The 26,323-nt window shown below is 32.3% G+C and overlaps 3 protein-coding genes across 9 annotated transcripts; 2 read left to right on the top strand and 1 right to left on the bottom strand.

Annotated features, from left to right (window-relative positions):
- Positions 1 to 1,831: 1,831 nt before the first annotated feature.
- Positions 1,832 to 24,747, bottom strand: LOC112044480 (uncharacterized). Of its 7 annotated transcripts, none has more exons than XM_052884936.1 (4): positions 19,929 to 24,738; positions 4,278 to 4,389; positions 3,671 to 3,863; positions 1,832 to 2,745 (listed from the first exon to the last, which is right to left on the bottom strand). In XM_052884936.1, exons 2-4 carry the CDS (start codon positions 4,385 to 4,387, stop codon positions 1,894 to 1,896), a joined length of 1,155 nt encoding a protein of 384 aa, XP_052740896.1. In that variant the 5' UTR covers positions 4,388 to 4,389; positions 19,929 to 24,738; the 3' UTR covers positions 1,832 to 1,893. The 7 variants fall into 6 exon arrangements, 3 of the variants coding, with proteins under 3 accessions (XP_052740896.1, XP_023936116.1, XP_052740895.1); XM_024080348.2 differs by lacking the exon at positions 19,929 to 24,738 and adding an exon at positions 4,462 to 5,137; XR_008251363.1 differs by lacking the exons at positions 1,832 to 2,745; positions 3,671 to 3,863; positions 4,278 to 4,389 and adding an exon at positions 18,453 to 19,290 and having other exon boundaries at positions 19,929 to 24,476; positions 24,559 to 24,747.
- Positions 5,178 to 15,231, top strand: LOC112044481 (ras-related protein Rab-39B). Its single transcript, XM_024080349.2, has 3 exons — positions 5,178 to 5,426; positions 5,632 to 5,983; positions 8,060 to 15,231. The coding sequence occupies exons 1-3, from the start codon at positions 5,319 to 5,321 to the stop codon at positions 8,266 to 8,268; spliced, it is 669 nt and encodes a 222-aa protein (XP_023936117.1). The 5' UTR covers positions 5,178 to 5,318; the 3' UTR covers positions 8,269 to 15,231.
- Positions 16,776 to 25,566, top strand: LOC112044483 (trafficking protein particle complex subunit 5). The gene is made up of 5 exons (XM_052884939.1): positions 16,776 to 17,081; positions 17,559 to 17,685; positions 18,129 to 18,212; positions 19,420 to 19,518; positions 24,932 to 25,566. The coding sequence occupies exons 1-5, from the start codon at positions 16,930 to 16,932 to the stop codon at positions 25,028 to 25,030; spliced, it is 561 nt and encodes a 186-aa protein (XP_052740899.1). The 5' UTR covers positions 16,776 to 16,929; the 3' UTR covers positions 25,031 to 25,566.
- The last annotated feature ends 757 nt before the right edge of the window (positions 25,567 to 26,323 follow it).

Here is a 26,323-nt window from a genome sequence, read left to right as displayed (position 1 = left end):
GATGCGAACACCCAGAGATACTCGAGCATACCTCGTTCCATCACCTGTGTGACTCTAAGCCTTCTTATGAGGCCCATAGTTAACGGCCAAGTCTCGGAACTATTTAAAAGTCATCACCACAAGCGCTGAGGATTACGGACGAAAAGGTATCGCGAAGTTTCTCGAATGCTGCCCCAACGAGTTGGATTCGACGGTTCACCTCTTCCTCGATATTGGACTTACCATAAGAAGCTTTGGAAACAGGACTATAATAATATAGCCTTTTTTCCCCCTATTTGAACCTTCTTAGACCATTAATAAAATAATAACATGGAATAGTTTTAATACAAAAGGTAAGGTAAAGGAAAATACATAATGTGCATACAAAAAGTTTCAAAATATTACAATTGGTAAAACAGTTAATACTCGAGTCAATTAGTACATAAAACAATCATATTCTGGAAGTACAGAAACAGCGCCGATTTTGATGTTTTTAACCTTTTGGTGCGGGGACGAAATAAATAATATTATTTAAACAATATTTATGCTGTTTATATAATAAATAAGTAAAAAATAAAATACCGACTTCAAAAACACAAATGTACGCAGGATTATATTCCTAAAGCGAAAGAAAACAATTATATTTTCTACTAGCTGACGCCGCGCGGTTTCACTCGCGTGGTTCCCGTTCCCGTAGGAATACGGGGATAATATACAGCCTATAGCCTTCCTCAATAAATGGGCTATCTAACACTGAAAGAATTTTTCACCAGGACCAGTAGTTCCTGAGATTAGCGCGTTCAATCAAACAAACAAACAAACAAACGAACAAACTCTTCAGCTTTATTATATTAGTATAAATGTACCTACTGATCACTTATTAGAAGGCGGTACCAATGATACAATTAAAGAGTAAACAATCAATCATTGCCCGTTTTCCTACCCTTAGGGTTGGAATTTATATGAGACCAACTTCGAAATATAGCCATTCAAATAAAAAATAATTATCAAAATCGGACCACTCAATAAAAAGTTATGCTCGGTTTTACAAGTACATTAAAATTAATGGCTAAAAAATAAAATATACCGTTTTCGTACCCTTAGGGTTAAAATTGTTTTCCAAACAATCTTTGGAACTTTGAAATCTTTTATGGAACCTTCTTCGAAATATACTCTTTTTAATAAAAATAAAATACTTATCAATAAAAGGTTATGCTTGGTCTTCCGATGCGGTGGTAAATAGCTCCGGAGAGATCACATCTCCCTGACGCACTCCTCGCTTCAACTGGATTGGCCTTGTAGTCTAATCCTGTATACGGACTGACATTTTGATACAAGTGCTTCAACACTTGGACGTACGTACCTGTAGTCAATTGGGAATCTCTGCAACGACCTTAGTTAGCATAGCCCAGGTTTCCACCGAATCGAAGGCTTTTTCATAGTCCACAAACACTAGGCAAAGACCTATACAGAAGATCCAAGAGACCGCCGCCGAGAGTCAATTGCAGTGGGCGACGCCGTCGCCTGCCGCTGATACGTCGCCGACTGCAGTAGAGTGCCGTTGGCTGCCGCCGAGACGTCGCTGACTGCAGTCGGCGACGCATTCGCCTGCCGCCGAGACGTCGCGGGCTGCAGTCGACTGCAGTCGTCGGTAGAGTTGCCGCTCGTGTAAATGAACCCTTACTTAGCTTTCTAAAGCACAATATATTTATTGGTGTTAATTATTTTCGATATACGTTTACCTCGTCACCCACCAACACATGTAAATTTGTTGGGTGCGATTTAACTCCAAAGCAAATACCTCTATGCTTTTGAGGTATCAGAATGTTTGCAGATTAAAAAACTACAGCAGTTTCATTAAAATAGTTTATTCACAAAAAATATCAGTAATTTATTTGTGTACTTAATAATTGATTAACGTAATAACACTTTACATGATAGTTCTTTATCAGTCATTTCTGTAACTACCCTCACCATATTACTATTTGTCATCACATTTGTTGGCTCATAGCCTGACAAGATCCATGTGTCTAGTACATCTGTACTTGGTAGTAAAGTTCTGAGGGTATTCCTTATATAAATGTATGCTTGTGGGGAGTATTTATAAATACTTAGTGCAAAATTCTTTAAATCGTCTGTATGTCTCATTGGCATTGCTAGCACCAAACCATTTGTGTCTTCTTTGATCTTATCTTGCAAAGACAGTAAAATTCTTGACTTTTTCTTACGCCTCAGTACTAATAAATTCTTTTTCATATCTATTTCTTCTTTTAGTCTGGCTAAACACTTGGTTTGGCGATTGTAAACTCTCATTCCACTTTTTAATTTGTGTTTTAAGGTAGCTGCATGTTTTTGTAACTTTTGGACTTCACTGAATAGTTTTACTAACTCCAGATTTTTTTCTTCATCTGATTTTATTGGTAGTTTCTCTATTTTCCTATTATCAATGCTAGAAGTACTCGGTTTCTCAGCTGTATAATTGTGTGTGCCATTTGTTAAATATTTGCTACTAGAAATAGCCTGCCTATGATTTTCTTTAACATTATCTTCAGTATTATGATCATCACTAAAATTATCTTCTTCAATATGTTCTTCAGTCATATGATCATCACTCATTGGATCATCTTCTAAATGTTCCTCATTTTCTCTATTATTTTCTACTTCATTGTCCATTTCATGATCTTGATTTACCTCTTCATCTCCTTTTATGTCATCATAATCATCCTCATATTCATTGTCAAGTGTTTCCTCATCAATATATTCCACCTGCAACAATAAATTATATTGATACGTAATAAAAAACTTATTTTTGAAGATTAAGTGGATGTCATAAGTAACTCACTGCATAACATTACACATTCTACAAAGAAAATGTCCTTTCTCACAAGATGTTCACTTAAACACTATAAATAAAAAATAATAAAATTAAGTAATTTCAAAAAATAAAGTGACAAATTAGCCTTACTTGTATAAAAAATGAATGGACATTGGACAATGTAACATTTTTCATTAATTCAGCATTTTTAATTTTTCAGTTCAAGTAGGCTTATTTAACAAGTCCTTTTGAAATGTCAAGTTTGTATATTTGTAAAGACTACCACTGGTTTGAAAGGCAGGTAACGCTAAAAAATGCCAGCAAGAAACTCAACAAAACAATCATACAATATTACAATAATTTACAATTACATTAAAATTTCTTTGAAGTAGTTTTACTTCTTCTGTGAAGGTAAAAGCTGATCTAATGGCCTCCAAGCATTTTTATCATTGAGAAACTCATTTATTGTGTGTGTACCTCGTCTTTTTATGCCAATATGATTTATTACACAAGTGAGTAATTTTCCATGAAGTCCCTGCTGACCTATTCACTATTTTGGTCTTTATTGTCAACTAATTAAAATAAACATCAAATCTATTGACATAATGCCATTTGCCTACTGTATGGTATCCGCCAGTAAGCACCGGATGCCATTTTTTACATAGAATCTCAATTTTGTATATGTCACTAGCTCCAGGCAAAGATACTGAATAAGCCTGCTGGTGGTGGAATGGTTCCCATGAACATTGGTACTGTCACAAAATCACCATAGTTACACATAGTTACACTCTTAACTTTATATATCTAATACTGTTCAGATACCACAAAACATTTTGCTTATAAATAAAGATAGCAATATGAATATTAGAATAATACCTCTAACACATGTTTAGGCAGCTTTAATGACGGTACAGCCTTGCTGTTCAGCACAACAGTGTTTTGGCTGTCACACTCGAAGCAGTCCACTGAGAAGTGTTGAACGCAAATATAGGAGAAATCGGTGGGTGTCCAGTTGTTTCTGCCCGTGAGGTCAGTCCAGATTTGTCTGTAGTGAGGGTCCTCTGGAAACCTAGAATGTTTTGCTACATACAGGCACTAGAATGATCTTAAGATTATCAACATAGTTTTTTTTATCCCTTGTTTATTACTAGTTTTTTAACAAGAACTAGCGAACCCGGTTCAAGCTTCGCTTTGACTTGTGACATCTTCCTTACCCCTACCCAAAGTATCCTGTCTGTCTCCTGGTTCTACCTCCCAACCAGTTTTCGGCCAAATCAGTTCAGCCATTCTTGAGTTATATATAGTGTAACTAACACAACTTATATTCTTTAATTTACATATAGATAACATAAAAGTTAGAGGTTCCTTACACCAATAACTTGTAATAAGTCTACAACAATTACACACAATTTTTCTTTTTAATAGGCATATCTATCTCATATGTTACTGTTACAAAGCACAAGCCATCTTTTTGTTGACATACCTAAAGAAAGAATCTTCATAAAAGTTTTTTGATTGCTCGCACCCTAACACCGCACAAGTCTTCGAGATCTCTGTATCTTCATTGCTCTGTTTCAGTTCTGGCGCCACCATAGCTAGAAACCATTAAATTTATAACCTCCGCACGACATGAAAGATATAACAAAGTAATTATACAAAACATATACCGATAGGCGTCGACTTAGCTCTGATTTCTTCATGCTCCCTAATTTTAGCAAGCGCTTGGCTGAAATTCATGTTTTTCGTTACAAAACCACGGTGCCAGACTCAACACTGTCAAAAACAACAAATAACTCCCGCTCATAAAGTTTTAACACATTTAGACATTCTAAAAATATAGACATTGATTTGTATATGATCTAATTTAACAATTTAATAATTTTGGAATGGTTATTGGATAAATTACATTAAAATCAATTAATCTTATAGCGGCTATGTCCCAGACGGCGGGCAGACGCTATTCGAAAATCGAAATGTCATTTAAATTTTCATGTCACATGTCACCTCACTTGAAAATATATTTAATCTGTTGTCAGCTCATTTGTTTTGTTGTTCTCGTCAACAATCTGTGTCTAGGTGTCTTCGTCCTTTTTGGTCATAGATTTATATCTATGTTTTTGATATTTACTTTTATTCGCGGTTTTCTTTTATTCAATAACAACCACCGACAAAATATGTTAATAATTAAATTCAATGGAAATCACTACTTCTACGGGATGGGTTAACCGGTGAAAGCGAAACGCTAGTATTATTTATGCCATACTTATCGTCTATGTCCTTAACTATCAGTGTCAAAGCATGGTGAAGTACTTCATTTGTCATCTGTGGTGAAGTGAAGTTAGTGAGCAAGTGAAGGAATCTCATATAGTGATCTGTGATGTGAATCTCATTCTCAATCTCAACAATATTGTCAAAATTGTCATTTTTGTTTTGTCACTATCCCTGTCTGAAAAATTAATAAATTCAATACGCAAAATAAATTCGACAGATCTGAGACCTTTGTTCCGTGTTGTATGTTAGGAAAATGGTTGACCCAATATTCGATTACCAATTTAGGCTCATCCTAATCGGAGACAGCACAGTGGGCAAGAGTTCCTTGTTGAAATATTTCACAGAAGGAAAATTTGCAGAGGTACCTTTTCGTACTATCCATTGTTATTGTATAACATTTTGTGTAATACGCAAATAATTTTTCGATAAATTCACTACTACGTCTTAATATTTTTAATTTTTCCAACTATCATCATTCATATTACAAACAAAGCCTTTATATTTTGACACAAAATGATTTAAATCACGAAAGAATTTCATCAACTATATTTTACTTATCATTGCAGTTGTCTGACCCAACGGTGGGTGTCGACTTTTTTGCAAGAATTATTGAAGTACAAGATGGTACACGAATCAAACTACAGCTCTGGGACACAGCTGGGCAAGAAAGATTTCGGTCCATAACCAAATCATACTACAGGAACTCTGTGGGAGCACTTCTGGTATATGATGTTTGCAATCGTTCCAGTTTTGAGCATATACCTCTGTGGATGATGGAGGCTAAAAGGCATATAGAACCACACCGGCCAGTATTCGCTTTGGTAGGATGCAAAGTTGATCTTGTTGGTAACGATAATAAGAATGGTGCATGGAGGGAGGTTTCCTGTGAAGAAGCGAGAATGTTTGCAGAAGAAAATGGTGAGTGTATATTTTTTTTTAAACTTGTCTTTAATTCCTCTTTTGTCTTTAACTAAATTAATATGGATGATGACAGTTTTTTGAATTGTATATTAATTAGGAGTACTAATAGTAAAGCAATTTTGCAAAAATAACAGGATATCTGTAATCAATACTTTGGAGCTACAGGGATTTTAAGGGTTATATTTGCTGCACTGTCGCATCCTTGAAAAACAGACAAAATGGCAAAAATTAATGACATTGTTAATCATAATGATACTTAGATTTGTATGGGTGTTCAAACAAATATACAAATATGTTTGTTATTTGTGTGTTTGTTTATTGTTCATGTATTGGATAAATATCACATTTAAGTCTGTAATTTTAATTATGAGGGATTGAGGCTTTATTTCCTCATTAAATATGTACTGTATTTTATTAGTTATTTTAAGTTGATATGCAATGATACAAATAGTATCATAATGGACACAGTTCAAGAAATAGTGCTGTTTCCTTACTATTCTTGTATCTTGTGTTCAATTTTAACAATTATTATTTACTTTGTATATAAATAGCTTAGTTATTTTATGTACTTGTGATACACCCCTTCACAATGTTCACCATACATGAACAAAGACAATGCATAATTTATAACGATAAAATCAGATTACAATGTCTCATTGGAAATTTAATATGGCATGTTGTATTTTCTTTGTGAATCACTTGCCTAGATTTAATTGTTTTCTACCTTTATGATCGCTAATACACAATAAATATTACAAGAGTTAAAAAAATATATATTTTCTCAATTTATTTGAAAGTTACCACACAAGTTAAATGTGTCTAAGCGTACATGTCTCTATTGAGGAATTTATGTTGTGTATTCAGTAGTATGCTAAGGTCTTCAAGCAGGTTATAGTGAGATTTTGCTCTGAGCTAGTATTTCATTTTCTTTTTTGTTTTTAAAATCTTGAGTTACATTATTTTTCTGATAGTCCACATACCAATTTTTGCAAATGTAACTTAAAACCCAAGTTTCACTTTCTGGTTTAATTTTGTGACAAAAAGTATCCTTTAATCTTCTTCATTTTTCAAATTGTGCCAAGTGTCATTTGAATTCATTTAGTAGTTTCAGTGTTATGCCTGGACAACAAGAATTTGGACAGGCATAAAAAAAAATTTTGGCTTCAGTATTGATCATATAATGGTCTCTCCAACTGTAATTTTTAAAATGTCTTCAATTTACAGAATTCGACCTGTTACAGTTTTATTATAAGTGTAGATATATGCTCTTAAAACTTTCACAGAACCTCCATTTATACACATACATTATATAAATAGTTGTAACAGTTATTCATATAAGTTTATCAGTAGGTAAAAGTTATAAAGATATTTTACAACAAGGTTGTGTAGTGTGTCTCATTAGAGATGATTTATTATTCAGGAATGAGATATTAACACATAAATTGACATTTAATTGCCTGTGTTATGTAATATTATGTTCAATATATAAATAGTATAGCAATACTAGTGCCAATGGCTGTTATTTGTGAAATGAATTTATCATTAACTAGCTGATGCCCTGCAGTTTCTACCGCATAGTTTCCATTCCTGTGAGTATATGAATAAACTATTGTGTCACTTACACTCATGAATAATGTGACTTACTCATAGAAAAAGAATTATCGAAACTGATACAGTAGGTCCAGAGATTACCCTCTACAACACCATAAACTTTCCCTCTTTATAATATAGGTCTTTCATATTGCTTGAAAATTTTAAAATATGATTCTAGCCCTTTATCTGTATGTACTATTTAGTATTAATACCTATTATACAAATAGCCTCAATAGATTAACAGTAAGAGCGGTCGGACTCATCACCGAGGGGTGGTGGTTTGATTCCCACCCCGTTGGTCTATTATCATACCCACTCCTAATATAGTCTGTCTTGACTAGTTGGAGGAGAATGAGAACATTGGTCATATCTAAAAATATGGCAAATATTCTTTTATTAAAAAAGAAAAACAAATATACACAATGTTAGCACTAAGATTTAATACTGCTTGAAGTTACTCCCAATCAATTATTCTTACAGGTTTGCACCATGTAGAAACATCTGCAAAAACAGGTTCAAATGTAGAACAGGCATTTATACTTGTCGCTCAAGAGGTATACAACCGTATACAGACAGGTGAATATAAAGTGGAGGATGGATGGGATGGGATCAAGACGGGCTTCAACCGACCCAACGGTATGGACTTTAATCTGCTAGAAGCAGAAACTGTACAATCTACCTGCTGTTAAACACAATTATTGTTTAATATTCATCTAGTTTAGGGTCTAAACCTGTTATATTTGCTATTTAACCTGCAAAAATAATTCTATATTGGACTGTATGTTTTTATGTTCAAGTGAATTTCATATACAAATTATTTACTTTGTGTACATACATATGTGTGGGTTAAATTAAATAAGTCATATGAGCTATAAGTATATAGAGTAGTAACTAAAATAGTAGTAGGTGTTAATAAATTATATATATGTATTAAAATTTAATTTTATTTCTATATAAATTAAAAGTACCCAGAGGAATGATTTGTCTTAGAAATGTAATATTTTCCAATCTAGCAGGTCCATGGATTCTAAACAGATGAAATGTAAATATTGACTCATATATTAGAATTATATACATATATAAATTATATATTATAGGTATTACATATAAGTTTAACTTTATTACAGTATGTAGATACAGTTTGCACAAGGTTTTTTGATGTTGCCACAATATAATGAAACAAAATTTGTATTAAATATAAAGAAAATTAGCCAAGATCTTCATAATATATGATGATGATGATGATAGTTGAATGTAATATAATTTTTTTTTGTGTTGAGGTGTTTTTTTATCAAACTTCTCAGAAATGGCTGCAAATCTACCAACATCGTTTCATACCCCTAAATGATATGGGTAACCCACCCCAAAAGATTTCATAAATAATTTCACACTTTTATTAGCTTGTGTAGAATATGTGACTCTATTGACACCCTGAGATATGACTAGAAATTGCATCGTGCATATCTTCATATAGAATACAACCAATACGTGATTGCTAAAAGATTGACCATTTATATTTTATTATCAAACTGATTTATATATTTCAAATTTTAACTAGAAATAATAATATTCTGGTGTACAGTGACAAGCAGTTGGTTTTAAATATATATTTTTTTTATGAATTTGATATGAGGTCAATTGACCTATTTTCTTTATATTTAACACACAGGTATAGGGTATACTTTGAACTATATAAATCTAATCAAAATCACATACAGTCTTAAAAAAATTTATTCGTTTTTATTTAAATATAATTTGGGCTGTATTCCACTTGGCAATCAGAACGACCGCATGTGGAACATCAGCAGGAGTATTTTTGACATTCAACAAGTGGAACACAGCCTAAATATAACTTTAATTATAGTTTTTATTTCAGTAATAGATAATAGACAATACTTGTTTTTTATTTAAATATAATGCAAATAAATAGAAAGTCTTATTTAATTTTAAAGAGCAAAAGAATAAAGAAGTTTTGCAATAAATGGTATAAATGAGTTAGTTACTAGCACATAAAAAATGGGACCACCCTGGCATCAAACCCTTCAAAACAAAAAAAGAATTTCCAAAATCGGCCCACAAATGACGGAATTATCGCTGGACATACATAAAAAAAAAAAAAAACATACATACAGCCGAACGTAGAACCTCCTCCTTTTTGGAAGTCGGTTAAAAAGCAAAACTAAAATGATTATATTTTAGTTTTGCTTTTATATGCCACTAACTAGCTCATTAATACCATTTATTCTTGATTTAATTTGAGTATTATGAAAATTAAAAGATATTTTAAAAATCAGACAAACATGTTGCTGATTTAAACTGTACTACCCCAATAATTAATTATTGTAATCACTTATACCCATAGACAAGATAAACCAAAGAGTTTGATTTCACAGATAAAAAAAATGTTCAAAATGTTATTTTAGTTTTAGTTTAACTAATGTTTAGTGACAATATACTAACACTTTACTAATAATAACTACCTTGGTGTAGTAAAAATTTTGTACCTGCGTTAAAGTAATGCATAGGACTTAGTGTTAAAGAATACAACTGATTTAAGCCAATCCAGAAAAATAACAACCTTGCCATTTTGCGGGAAAAAAAGAAAAAACTTTCTTCAACTAGATTTTTTTTTATTGTATGTATAAAAAACATGCTATATAAGAGCCATATACTTGGCACAGATTGCTTGAAAGTAGCTGTGGTGGCCCCAATGCAGGCTTCTAAATTTCTGGGCAGGATAGAAGTTCATTCAAAAGAATAGATTAAAGAGTTTATGACTGTGAGCTTTAAAACTATTGTGAGATAGATATAATGCTCTTTAATTTCTTACATCACTAAGGCTTAGATCCCAACCACGGTTACAGGAGCGTCGTATTTTTTATTATTCTTATGACAACATATTGATCACAACGACCCCTAAGCCTTGTTCCGGGTCTCAAGAGGCTCTAAATTCTAAAATACCCGTATAGAGGTGTTTCGCCTAGCCCTAGTGATAGACTCAGAGTTTTGCGCTCGTTCAAACCTCACATTGACGTTACAGTGATCTTATTAAAAAGGCAATTAGACTTAAATAAAAATTGTCAGGAAAAAAAAGATAAATGATTTATACTTTTAGTGACCAAATTCTGTGAAACTATCTGCAAAGTGTGCTCATGTAAACTTTTATTTGAAAATTAAATCAAGAAAGTTTGCAGGCGTTTGCCGCAACTTTCCGATATTAGTAGTTTTGATGATAAATGATAACGTAGTCAAAAATAATTTGCTTTTTAAATAACAAATCTGCTATTACCATTATAAAATATGTATGAGCAGTCTTGTATTAATGAAATGTTTTATTTATACAATTGGCGGCCAAGACCTTCGTAATGTATTTCAACCATATTTTTTTTTGTAAAGAAATCAGAGACTCGTCATGTTTTGATAATATTTTTGCATAATATCAAGATAAATAACTACTTCGTAAAGTTCTATTAAAAATCTTTACCATAGACTATAATTTTATTTAATTTATGCCCCTACCATTGTGATAAATCTATTTCTAGTAATCGGTATGTTCTCTGATCACCTAATTTAGGTTATCAAAGTTTCATGTTTTTAAATGTGTATGATTCATGTCTGTAATGATAATAAATCTGTTATTTAAAGTTTTGTGTCTCCTACTTTGCAATTTATCAAACTTTAATGTTGATAAATTAAAATTCAAAATAATCGCGGACTAGGATTTGCTGGATACCGTCAAACGTCCGTCCAAGCCTGTTCCTTTTGTAGAAGTCGGTAAATTAAAACTTAGCCAACCCATAGCCTAGGGCGGGGGAGGGCAAATTGATAATAATAACAAGGGAGGATGAGAAAAATATTGTACTTTGTAGGACAAGAGCATGCAGCTTTACTAATTGGGTATTTGACATTTTTTTGTATAATGTAGTAAAAGTATGCTATAGTATAAGAATTTTCTAAAAGTAACAGTGTAACTGCGATGACTTCTTTCGGAGAAACGCTTTAGACTGCTTTGATGTGACGTCACACCAACGAAAAATCGTTAACTTATATGGGGTTAAGTATATTATACTTCTCTTAATAAAAATTGTCACATTCAATGTAAGGAACATAAAATTATACCCACGATTTTACATTGAATTATTTTATAAAAATTTTTGTTTCTGTTTGAAATTTGAACCTCATTAACTTTTCTTTACAGGCATTAATTAGTTAATATTGTCTTTAGACAAAGACCTAATTGTAGCGCTGTAAGTTACTACTTCTACGGCGATTGTAATTGTAAAGCAATCGACTGAACGGCATTAGGGCTTTGGTTTGCTTTGCATTTCGTTATTTTTTGGATCTCTATGGGCGAGCTTAGCTCCCTGCCTCACCTTGTCGTGGTAACGCTCTGTTACGACTATAAAAAATTTATTAGAAGAGACTTCAAGGGAGATGTCCCACTCTCCATACATTGTTTGCCCCAGTCAAAAAAGTTAATACATCACAATGAAACTCTTACCTTTGGGATCTTGTAATGTCTAGATTATAAATTTTATTTTTCACTACTCTTGCTCAAAAACACTGTCAAATCTGTCACGGGCCAAATCAAGCATTTCAGCCTCCAGGGGCTAAATTATTTTTTTATTTTTTTATTTTTGTTTGTTACGAGTCCTACCTACCTAGCCTACTATAAAACGAAAAAGGTTAATCATGCTAAAATAATTATCTCTATAAAACGAAGGAGGTTTTATTCGTAAATAGAATCATCTTATGTGGGTACGAGTACGTATAAAAGGTCCTGATTGTTTGATAAAAATTTGAAATTGGACCGAAATGCAGCATTCTGGTCTGTGGAATGCGTTTTTTTTTTTCATTTGATTTTTATTGAGTTGCGAGCTGCGTCTGCAAAAAGAATTTTAATATTGAATACTGCACTAATTTATTTCATTTTCTCGCAGTCTTAGTGAATAGTATAGTGTAATGCGCGGGGCTAAACCCATTACAAACTCGGTTTCTATTTAGCGGCCCTTGCCTTACGGCTAATGCCCTAAAAATACCTCGTATATAATGGGTCCTTTTAGCCCCTTGTATAACAATCTACTATTAAAACCCCGCTATTTCCTAGATTTCTGTTGATAACTTTCAATAAAATTTAAAATTGTAAATGTAAGGTAATTTTAGTACATTTATATTATTGGGTCTCTTGGTATTTTTTATTTCATCTGGGGCAATTTAGGGGCGTCTCCTTTGTGTTAAATAATTTTATAGTTCTGAAATCTGTTTTTTGATTAGTGCATTGTAACTTGACTACTGTACTTACTTCAGAAGGGAAAACTTACTTGCTACGAGATTTTATTCAATGTATGGTACGGAATCCAAAAAAATTAGACACGGTTGGGTTGGTTTTTTTGTTTGCACATACGCTATCTAATAAGTATATCTTATAATAATTAATTATAAGATTGTGTTTGTTTGTCGTTTTGTGCTTTAACAAATTTGGTCTAATTGTGTGATCCAATGCCGTCCAGAAACGGACAACCACAAATTATTGTTAAGTAGCTCTTAAACGGGCTATGAGAGTAAATTAACTGATTCTATATTTCATCCAGTAGTGTCAAAATGTTAACCAATCCATACACTAAATCAGGATTTAGTGTATTAATAGTCGTTAAACAACATTAACTTAAAGTTGAGATCATAAATGTCATGTTTATCTTTATGAGGAGTCTCAATTCAACTCTCAACACTGGATTCTGTATGTGCTCTTGAGTTGAGAAACTATTAATACGAATCTAAACTAACTATTAGTAGATTTGCTAGCAATATCCGAATTCGGTTTTTACATCCGTATTTTCACGGATTCGGATCGGATGCAGTGCGTATTACCTAATTATGTAAATTATTTTTACCTGGCACCTAAATACATTCACACAATGAAAAACTGATGAAAGTGACTAAAAATTACATCTTCCGTTCATCAATAATATGTTAAAAAAAATAATAAAAAAAAATCAAGTAAACAATACACCCGATTGCATAATTTCGACAACGATTTTACATTCTTTAAAATGTTGCAGAGTAAAACAAAACTAATGTTATAAGCTTTAAAGCTCAAAATATTTTACATACGGTTTGTATAGGTACACGATTTTAAATTAAAGTGTACATTGAATTCGTTCTATTCAGATGTGATAACCCTTCTATATTTTAAAATAATATGTATGTACTATAGCTTGGCAACTTCGTTCGTAACACTCCCGATGTTTCGCGCTTGCCGGGGGGCGTGTAGCGATGAGTGAAAAACCCACAACTGATGCACGTCACTTCCCCGCACGTGCAATTTCACACCCGCGCAGTCTTTCCCACCGTCGCCCGCATATCATGGGAGTGTTTTATACGAACTTGACAGACTATACCAACGTAGCGGCAATACATATTGCGTTTAGAAACAGCTAGAAGAGAAATAATAATCACTCGTCAGATTGTATATCAAGTTAAACGTTTAGCCCGTTTATAGACGCATTTAGATTTAAATGTATAATCGGTTCGGAAATGTTCAGACTTCGCCTTCAATTTAAATTTATTCTTAACTTTGCCCTTCAAATAGAGGCCATGCGTAGTTTCGATAACATAGTCAAATATGTCTGAAAATAAGGCTTTGTTTACATTATTCTTTTTATTTTTTTTAATACTACGTAATAAACCTTACGCACGCAATATAAATTACCGCAGATAATTACTAATGAAATTACAAACATCTCATGAAATAATCGGTGTTCTCTATCTGGTCGAGCTTCGCTCTGACTAGTTGACAGTTAGCTAGCAACCAATCGCTAGAAGGTTATCGGCGCCGCACAGTTCACTTAAATATTAAGAATTATTTAGATTGAAGTGACATTAAACTGAATCGTCACTTAACAAGCTGGTTTATTCACTAATTTGATCTTTAATAACAACCTATTAAAATAAACATCAAATCAACTGAGAAATGTCATCTACAAGTAGGTACCTACTGTATGATATCCATACGGTACTGTAGGGGTTGTCTGCAAGCATCGAATGACATTTGTTAGGCCTAGTTCGGACTGCTTTAGTATTTTAGTCGAGTACGAACGATTTTTGGGCGGTAAATCCAAAAATTTTTCGTACTAGACTAAAATTATAAAGTAGACTGTACGGTCTATTACATAGAAGCTCAATTTCGTTTAGATCAACTAACATACGTCAAAGTTAAAGTGAATTAGCCTGCAGGTGAGCAGTACCGGTGCGGTAGATAAACTGTTACCAATAAATATATCTAATTTCTATTGAAATTGGATAGCGCGATTAGATATAATATTATTAGGACTAAACGCTTTCCTAGCGTGCCAGAAAAAGCGTTTGATCTGAGCTGACTCTAAGCGGTATAATATAATGTATATTTTTTTATTAAAATATAATAATAATAAGCAAAATGTAAGCAAAGTCTTGAATTTCTTATAGTAATTTCTGTTATAATATGTACACACTGGTATTGTGAATATTGGATAATGTTTTATTTATTATATTTTTTTTATTTCTTATACCTACCTTAATAGTTGGTACATACAATTATTGGTATAATTACTGTCTGCTGTTATAAAATGCTTAATGAATAAAAATGAAGTAAAGTTTTTTGTTAATTACTAATATTGTGTAGTTTTATTTTATTTAAATTACCTTTATCTTTTACAATGTTCACCTACAACATTTAAATAAAATACTCTTTCTCTTGGCACGTATACATGTTATTTATATTAATTATTATGTACAATGATTTTTTTCTAGAGGCGCTGATAAAACATGGATATTAAAAAATAACCATTATTTTCTTATATAAACTGGTTACCCAGACAAAGCACTTTCAGTCAATCGTGTATCTGTTACATATATATAGTAGCGGACGCCCCCGACTTCGTCCGCCTTTAGATCCTAGTCCGGCCCTAGAGATATGTGGGGTCTTCTACCAATATTTTTTATTTTAGGGATCCGTTTGTAAAATATTAAATTTTTATGAGCTAATTTTTGTTACGAGTCAAGTGTCCCCAAACCGCTAAACGGATGGTTATGGATACGTACAAAATATTACGAAAGTAGGATTTATTTTGTAAAAATTTTGAATTTTGTAAATTGCAAGGATAGCTTTATCAGCTAAGTAGCAATTGCTATATAAAGAGTAATAATAGAAAAAACGCAATTAGATAGGTAACGAAAATTGCTCCAGAATTATTTCCGTTAAAGTGTTTTTCAGATAGCATGGGTACGGTGACAGTCGCCTGTATGACGTTCATAATACGAACTATTATCGTGAATCGCGGCAAACTTTCAAGAGTGAAACGAACAGTCACCGTACCCATGCTATCTGAAACACTATACCTGTATAGTTAATACAGATAAAGTTGTCAGTAAGATAACTCAGTGTCTGCTAAAACTAGAAAGCTGAAATTTGGTATAGATATGTATATTAATTACTACGTCTACAAAATGATAAAAAGAAAATTTAACAAAAAAATAGGGTTCCTTCCCTACATGAAAAGTGAGGATGAATTTTTTATCATCTATCCCATGGTGTGGGGAATCGTTATCGGTATTTTTGTTCATAACATACGAGATAGATAGATAGATAAAGTGCTAACTTAATTCACGGAATCCTATGATGCGCGTGGCCCGACATGCACTTGGCCGGTTTTTTTATTCATCACGTAATGCCTAATTTTGCGTACAATACGGATTATAGTGCACTAAGTAAATATGGAAGTAGGTGAAGGACACGTTTATCTCAAACGAGATAAATCTATTAATGTATTGTAAGGCACGAAGTGGAGGAGCCCCGAGCCCGTGGCATCTAAACTAATGAAAATATTTACCTACTGTATCTATGAAAAACGTATTATTACGATGAAATTCACTGTTTCGTCGCACTAATGCATACGCATTAAATTATTTGGTTCTTTGAATTTAATTTTTAGTAAATATAGCAATAAAGACATATTTGCAATATAAAAAGTTGTCCTTTCTATTAATGGATATTTTCAATTTTCAATATTATTTCTACTTCACAAAAGCGAAAATCTACCTTCGCTTTTCAAATGCTTCATGTTCATATAGGTAGTTAGTCTGTGTCAAACACTTGTCTCTGGTCTCCGAGACTGACAATTGACATTGTCACTACTCAGATAATGTCAAAGCCAAATAACAAATTTCAATTGACGTTTTGTGTTTCAAATCGAAATCAAATCAAATGAAATCGAAATTTTACTTTCTTTTCTTATTCTTGGTTATAAATTTAAAACCTCATTCATTTCGTGTAATTTGTATGAATTAATAGGAAATCGCAAAAATAAGTGACCATGTCGTCTGGTCGTTCCAAAACATCGATTCTGGACAAGCCCCTTAGCAAAGGCAAGGGAGAAGTGTCTTTGGCTCTGTACGCCCTATTATTTTCAGAAATCGTGCAATATTGCCAAAACCGATCGCATTCTATCCATGAGCTTCAAACAAAGTGAGTACTAAATGATACTTCTTGCTTCAACTGCTTTCAATAAAAAATGAACTTTTATTTTGATTTCCTAAGATTTGTCTCTAAAATACAAAGTTAACATAGTGGAACTTATCAAGACGTGTATGTATCAAGTCTTTAATATACCACTAACCCATGACTATCTAATTGGTCCAGTTGCCAGTGCAGTGGCAAGTGGCTTTGGATCTAAGAACCGTAATATGGAGAGATACTGCTCTTTTCTTCTAAGAAATTTTCAATAAAAATTTTAAACCTGGAGTTTGGAAGTTGGTGTTGTTACAACCCTGAGCACACTAAACTGTCTGGCCCTGTTGTTAACATAGTAGAGATAAAATAATCTAACAGCAGGGTGGGGGTCTGTACACCATATTTCCCCTAGTAGGGAAGTCTGGTCTTGTAATAGGACATTAAAAGAAACTGCTAATGATGTTAATGATAAATTAAAATTTTGAATTACAGATTGTCAGAAATGGGTTACGATGTTGGAACCAGGCTGCTGGATCTATATTTTGTTAGAGAACGGAATAGCAAACGAGAGATCAAACTGCTGAATATGCTACTCTTTGTTAAGTCTACTTTATGGAAAGTAAGAATATATGTATTAGGAATTACCTTGTAGTCTGATCAAAGCTATAATAAATAACTGGAAATTGGGTGACAATTCAAAAATACAAAAAAAAAAAAGAAAACTGAATGATGTATATTTGAATTATTTTCTTTCTGTTTATGATCTCAGCAACTGCTAAGAATTGAGAAAAAAACTAAGAAACAGCTACAGAAACAGCATTAAAAGTATAACAAAATTAAAACTCAAATGGTCTAGAAAGTACTCAGAAACCGCCCTAAAGTCTCACAACTCACCTGCTTAAAGTCTAATGACTGATTGCAGATCCAAAGAGAAAAAAAAATGGTTTAAAATATGAATCAAATTGATAAAGTTCTAAGCACATTTTAGTTAAAAATTATTGTTTAAATTATTAAATTATTGATGGATAAACTATGATACTTATAAATGATGTTTAATTACAGGTTTTATTTGGCAAAGAAGCCGATAAATTGGAGCATGCAAATGATGATGAAAGAACTTATTACATTATAGAAAAAGATGCTTTGGTATGTTTAAAATTAAACAAGTGTTGAGGGTTTGTTGATGCGATTTTGACATTTATCAAAACTCTATAATAGCTAACTTAAAACAATATTTCTAATTAAATCTGAAATCTGAAAAATTATTTACAAGCTATCAGTCCCAACAACATTAAGACTCATTTCAAATATTAAAAAGTTGTAATTGGAATATAATATTGCTCATTAGCAATAAGGAAACCAAATAGTATTTAATAATAATAATAATAATAATAATAAGCCCTTTATTCTGTGTTAAGAAATTACAATTATATATACAATACATTTTGTTTTTTAAAGAATATCTCTTAACATAGTGTGCCTTTCGGCATAGGCCTCCTCCAGCGACTTCCACTGCTCTCTCTCTAATGCGACCCTTCTCCACTTTGGACCTGCTGTGAGCTTTAAGTCATCCTCCCATCTAATGAACTGTTTACCCCGATTCCTTCTGCCATCTCTAGGGTACCATTCCGTCACCAGTCTGCTCCACTTCCCCGTAGTGTCCCTTAGCATGTGGCCTGTCCATCGCCACTTTTGCTGGTCGACACGAGTTAAAACATCGGTGACCCCAGTTTTAGTTCGAAGGTCAGTGTTTCTTACCCTATCCTTTTTCTTGTGGCCAGTCATGCTCCTCTCCATGGATCGTTGGCACCTGGCCAGTTTAGCCCTTTGAGCCATGGTGAGCGCCCAGGTTTCACAGCCGTATGTTAGGCATGGCAAGATACACGTGTTGAAGGCCTTCCTCTTAATTACCATGCTCAGTTCCTTGGATTTCATTATCTCCTTCAGGGACCAATATCTTTTCCAGCCAACGGCAATTCTCGTGGTGATTTCTTTAGTCATTTGGTCCCTGAAGGTAACAACTTGTCCAAGATATGTGTATTCTTGCACATACAATAATGGGTTGTTATCAATGCCGATGTTGACCTCAGTACTGTTCGTCATTAGTTTGGTCTTCTTTGTGTTCATTTTGAGTCCGATTTTAATGCTCTCTTCATGTAGATTCGAAACCATGCACCCGAGTTTGATTGGATCTTCTTCAAATAGTACGAGGTCATCTGCGAATCTGAGATGGTTAAGTTTTTTACCATTAACATTGATTCCGAAGTCTTCCCACTCAACTTAAATAGTATTTAAGTTGAGTTAATTTATTGTTTGTTTTATTGTATTATTTATTATATTTTATTAATTACAGGTCAACAAATTCATCAGTGTCCCCAAAGACAAGGGCTCTTTGAATTGTGCATCATTCAATGCTGGTATTATTGAAGCAGTGTTGACAAATGGTGGATTTGTAAGTTTAAGTTTTTTCTTCTTGAATAAGGATTATGCACATATATTTTTGCAAAGCTAATTTAAGCAAAGTTTTACATATTTTATTGTGATATACCAAAGATTTTATACTATTAGATATGACACTAGCACATCAAAACTGAAGAGAACAAATGTGTGTATAATTGTCTTAATTTCAAAAAGTTGCATATGCAAATGAAAGCTTTTAAAACAAATAATATGCAAATATTGTCTACAACGTTGAGTTGTGTGTTCAGGAAGTGTAAAATATATATAAGTATATAAGGTGGATTGATGAGGATATTCAAAAATGAACCAAATTTGTTTCTCTGAAATATCAAAGTTTGGTTTTATTTAGGTAAATATAATAATTTAGGTTCACTATTACAACAATCATGGCATATAACTCACCTGAAATATCAAAGAAACGACATTTAAAAGTACACTAATATCCTCAGTAATATTCTTTTTATAAGGTTTTTAACTTTAAAAATGCACAAAACAATGTTATATTCTCCGCCATTACATCACGCGTCACCTCGGTCGACATCCACGGACAATTCATAGACGCGCGAAGCGCGGCAAATTTGAAATGTCATTTCATTACATCTCCCCCCCTTAAGATCGAAAATACTAAATAACAATAACAATGTACCTATATACTATATTGATGTCTGTTTTCTTCTACTTCATCTTCTTCAGCTTCTGTTGTGACAGGTTGTAATTTGGTTATGTGGAATAAAGTTGATTCTGGTTTTCTGTTGCCATTGTCAATCCTATAAATGGACTTCGATATTTTCTCTACTATTTTGAAAGGGCCTATTTTTAATTCGTCCAATTTCTTTCTATTTAGTCTGTTTCCATTTTCTACATATACACTGTCTCCTATATCTAACTCTTGCATTTTTCTATTTTTATCAAATATTTTCTTGTTGTACTTATGGGATTTGATTGTATTCTCTAATGCTAATCTTTTATCAGCAATCCACTTCTCTTCTTTTTCTATTGTTTTAATTTCGTTTGGTAGAATACTGACATTTGTACCATCCAGTAAATATTTTGGTGCAAAACCTGTAACAGAGTGTTCTGTCTCATTATATTTCTGTATACATTCTCTTGCTACTGTTGTCCATGTTCTCTTATTATTTTTCTCATTTATTTTACATCTTATTTTATTTACTATGGTTTGATTTAGTCTTTCATTCAAACCGTTTGAGAATGGTGTATTCACAGCTGTAAAAATTAGTTTAATATTATTCTCTTGCAAATATTGTTTAAATTCTTTTGAATTGATGCCCGGATATTGATCTGTCAGAATTATTCCAATCTCATCTGTCTCTAGTACTTTCTTTGTTAGTTTTATAAAGTCACTCGCATTCTGTGTTTTTGAGGTCACAATAAATGCATATCTTGTGTAGTGGTCTACTAAAAGGTGTAGGTATTTCTTTGTTGACCTAGATCCCCCAAAGCCACCGATGGTATCCATTGACATTATCTCAAATGGTTTTGTTGCTGGTCCCAATTGTGACATTAATCCAAATTTTCCTTGACATCTTGATTTATTTTTTATGCATATTTCACATGTTTTACAAATGTTTATGATGTTTTTTGTAAGGTTTTTAGCTGTATATATTGGACTTATTTTTTTCTGCAATTGTCTGATCCCAATATGGCATAAATCTTCATGCACCTTTTTTATAAGTTTTTTACTAAATTCTTCTGAGAGGATAATCTTTTCATGTTTCTTTATTTTTTTGTAATAAATTTCATTTTTGTGTATTAGATTTTGTTTTTTTTCTTTTATTGTTTCATTTTTCTCTTGGTCTTTAACAATATCATTTATTTGTATTAAATTAACTATTTTCAATAGGTCCTCTTTGTTCTCTTCTGATTCTAATACAGGGTTTCGGCTCAGACAGTCTGCTTCTACATTTTCTTTACCAGGTATATATTTTACTGTAAAGTCGTATTGAGATAGGTAATATGTAAGGTCACCCAGTTCTTCATCTGTCCTGCATTTAATATTCATGTTCTCTAGAGGTTTATGGTCTGAGTAAATAGTGAACTGTTTTCCAATGAGCCAGTGTTGCCAATATTTAACAGCTTCTTTCATAGCAAAACATTCCAGATATATAGCCTTTTTTCGTTTTTGTGATTCATTCAGTTTTTTTGAGAAATATGCCACTGGTTTGTCTTTACCGTCTAGTTGTGTCTGTTTTAATATAGCCCCAACACCCTCTAAAGACGCATCTGTAAAGATTTTTATTGGTAAGTCTTTGTCAAATATTTCCAGCACAGGTTGAGAACATAAATATTTTTTTATTTTATTAAATGATTCTTCGCACTTCTCTGACCAAATGAACTTTTCGTTTTTTCTCAATAGGTTATGTAATGGGTCTAAGATAATTGCGCTTCTTGGTATGTATTCATGGTAGAAGTTGATTTTTCCCAAAAATTGTCTGATATTCTTTTGCGTCTTAGGAGTTGGAAAATGTTTTATTGAAATCAAATTGTCTTTTAATGGTCTTACTGAATTATTCTGAATTATATGACCGAGATACTTCACCGAGTCTGATGCAAAGGTACATTTCTTAAACTTCAATCGAAAGCCTTCTTTTATTATTGCCTCTAATACATTTCTTATGTGTCTTATATGTTCTTCAAAGGTGGACGAGTATATCAAAATATCATCAATATAGTTTACAGAGTATCCTGTGAGATAGTGCTTTCTTAGAATATTGCTTAAAATTCTCTGAAAAATTGCTGGCGATGTTTTCAAGCCAAAAGGGAGGCAAGTCCACTGGAAATGCCCATCTTGTGTGACAAATCCTGTTTTACTTCTATCTTCCACCCGTAGCGGTATTGCCCAGAATGCTGAGTTTATATCCAGTGTAGTAAAAAACTTACAATTTCTAGTTTTAATAATCAAATCATCTATTAACGGGAAAGGTTGAGCTTGTGGTATAATAATTTTGTTTAATTCTCTGAAATCTACACATAAGCGGGATTTTCTATTTTCACCTCTTTTAAATGCCAATGTCACTGGAGCAGCGAAAGGACTGTAAGATTCTTCTATTAAATTATTCTTTAATAACATGGATATTTGCTCTTCAATTTCTAATTTATCTTCTATTGTACATCTGTATGGTCTTTTGCTACAATATGTATTTACTAGTAAGTCTATGTGAGCTTCGTAATCTTTAACTGATCCTACATCATACTTGTCCTTAGCAAAAATTGTTTTGTACTCCTTTATAATTTTCTCTATTTCATTCTTTTTTTTCTCATCTAAATGGTCTATTGTACTTACAAATTCCTCTGTTTCTATGTGTTCATTGAAATTTATTGTAAATATTTTTCTATTATTTTCTTCATTTATGTTAGTTTTAGACGTCCTGTCCTGTATATTTGTTGTTTTTTGTTCTATTTGCAAGTCTTCATTTTGGGTTAATTTGAATTTTTTTATAATATCCAATCCTATTATAAAATCATCAAAATCTTCATTTTCCACTATATATATATCCATCTCTTCTTCTAAATCAAATATTTTTATTTTTATTGTAATCAAGCCATCCGTCTTCTTTACACCATTAACCGTTTTCATATATGCTACATTCACATTGTCTTTTTTTTTTTTTAATTTAATCAGTCTTGAATTTATTAAAGAGATCTGTGAGCCTGAATCATAAATTCCACTCACTTCTAGTTTATTTTCTAATAAAAGCTTGATTCTGATTAATGGTGTACTTACTCGTTTTTTTTTTCAGTATTTATATCTACTTCAATAATTGAGTTATTATTCACATTTCTGGCTTTAAAGCCCTTTTCAGATTCATTTTTCTTTTCAGATTTATTTTTCTTGAACCAACATGACTCCTCCGGATGATATCTGATTCCTTTGTCCAAAGATTCACAAGTCTTACATGGCTTCTTCTCATTAGTTTTATTTTTATAACGGAGTGTACTACTCTTTATTATAGTTGAGTTTTTCTTGTACATCATACCTTCATGTTTCCTTATCTCGTTGAACAAATCAGTTGTGTCATTAAGATCGTCCCTGTTTAACTTATTTAAGATAAACCCAGGTAAACCTGTCGCAATAAGATCTATCATTGTTTTGGAGTCTATTGATTTGTTTATATCTAGTATAAGCCGTTCTTTTCTTATAGCATAATCAATTAACAGTCCCTCTTTATACCTGAATGCGAGAGCATTCATAACTATGTCCCATCCTTGGTTTTTAAAAGTTTCTAGAAATTTGTTTTTCCATTCATTCCATTCAGAATTTATTGTTAGTTTTATGACCATCGAGCTATACCAATCCAAACAAGATGTTTCTAAAAATAACCTTAATATGTCTATTTTGGTTTCATCTTTTGTTATATTAAATCGCTCACACTCTTTTTCAAAGTTCTCTATCCATTGCATTGCATTAGGATTCTTGCTTGTGAATTTTTCAAGAACAAATTTCTCTGAAACATTTTTTAGGTTATGTTGATTTTCTTTCTTCGTTGTAGTTTCTATTAATTTTTCCAAGATATGTTGCAAATTATCATCTTTATCTTTTGGTTGTTTTGAGCTCATTTCTTCTAAATATATGTCTAAAAATTGCATATTACCTTCGTCATCAACGTATGTTTTCTTTTGATCTTCATCCAACTTTATCCATATTTTTCTACTTTGATGCCTTTTCTTTATACTATTTTTTATTTTTGAGAAGGTATTCATCTTGACAATATATGTATGATGAGTCACCGGCTTCAGCTCATCAGGTAAAACATAACATTTTCCTTCTTCTGTAGATATTGAGGTTATGGCTAATACATTAGATTTGCCATCATTTGAGGCTATCATCGTAAACTCAAATTGCAGCCGGTCCATCTCCTTTTAGTTAACAATAAATGTCGTTTTATAAGGTGGATTGATGAGGATATTCAAAAATGAACCAAATTTGTTTCTCTGAAATATCAAAGTTTGGTTTTATTTAGGTAAATATAATAATTTAGGTTCACTATTACAACAATCATGGCATATAACTCACCTGAAATATCAAAGAAACGACATTTAAAAGTACACTAATATCCTCAGTAATATTCTTTTTATAAGGTTTTTAACTTTAAAAATGCACAAAACAATGTTATATTCTCCGCCATTACATCACGCGTCACCTCGGTCGACATCCACGGACAATTCATAGACGCGCGAAGCGCGGCAAATTTGAAATGTCATTTCATTACAAGTATAATTAAAAAAAAAACAATATTTGCCATATTTTTAAATTTGACCAATATTCCCATTTGCCTCCAACTCGGGAAGGACTATATTAGGAGTAGGTACGACGTTTTAAGACATACAGTCCTACAGTTGAATTTTGTTATACATTAACAGCATTTTTAATTGACTTTTTTTTTCAGCCAGCAAAGGTAACAGCACATTGGCACAAGGGCACTACATATATGGTCAAGTTTGAAGACTTTGTTATAACCAGAGACAAATGTTTGGATGATCGATAAATACTGACAATTTATGCATTTAAAATATGTATTAAGTATAATTACTGTACTATGCATATTTTCAGTATAAAGCTAAGGCTTATGGCTTTGCCTGCATATAAAATTTCTTTCCTGTACCTTGTGAAAAATTTCATGAACATTTGAGAATAGTGATGGTGTAAAAGTAAACTCTTCTCACTACAAATATGGAAGTCCATGTTCAGGGTTATTAGTCATCTTTCACCTCCCTTGCCTCATGTAGTTACTTTTTTCTATAATCTGTACTATAGAAGTAAATTGTGGTATTAAAGGGGAATCTACTGAACCGATTTTTTAAAATTTTTTACCAATATGAGCATGGGAACCAGAACTACAAGAGAAACCTTGTGGCATGGGCTAGTACATAATATAAACAATAGCCATTTATGAACATGAGCAAATTATGTCACAGATGCCATAAAGGTCACAAGTCATTAGGGACACAGTTGGCTCTAATGACTTGTGACCTCTATGTTAAAATTATTTTTAACAATAAAATATTCTATTAGATACTCAAATAGTGTTTTTATTTTTAGAGTGTTTTGGCACTTATCTCTGTGAATTACAATTACTGTAATTTATGAATTCTGTTTCTATATTTAATTCTTCCACAGCGACAGTCATTTAAGAACTTGGTTCTTTGATTCCATACAGCATATCCGTAGATCAGCATCGGCATAATTATTGACATTGCACCAAACAAAGCCGTCTTTGGTGTAGCTTGAAAATAATCAGTTTGACATGTCTTCATTGAAAGCCATCTTTGAAGAGCTGGGTCAAACTGAAATAAACTATAAACTTAAAGCTTTAAAGGGTTAGTGAGATATTACAATCATAAAAAAATATGAAATTAGAGTTCTCACATTGAGAAGTTTACTTATTGTTTTTATTTATATAAATAAGTATAAAAATCATGTTACTTGCTGTATTGGTGGATGATAATATTAATCATTAAAGATTATAAATGTTACAACATTAAGGTTATATAATAATATTATTGCTTACAACATATCCTGCTTCTTTAGAATGCATACAGGGATCAGTTCTTAGTTTCAAAAATTCTTTTCTATATTTGGCTCGCCTTTCTATTTGAGCCATAATTATTTTACATTCAGTTTCTGAAAATCCGCATCTCTGCATTATCACAGTGATATAAGTACTATCAACAATAATTTACACAAAGAGTATATTTCCACTACATAAAATGTATATTTTTCTGTTAGAATGATTCTTTGACAGAACATGGAAGACAGTAATAATCTTGTCATTTTTTCA

This window comes from Bicyclus anynana, chromosome 13, assembly GCF_947172395.1.
Source record: "Bicyclus anynana chromosome 13, ilBicAnyn1.1, whole genome shotgun sequence".
Lineage (NCBI taxonomy): Eukaryota > Metazoa > Arthropoda > Insecta > Lepidoptera > Nymphalidae > Bicyclus > Bicyclus anynana.
This window is presented reverse-complemented; position numbering and strand designations above follow the sequence as displayed.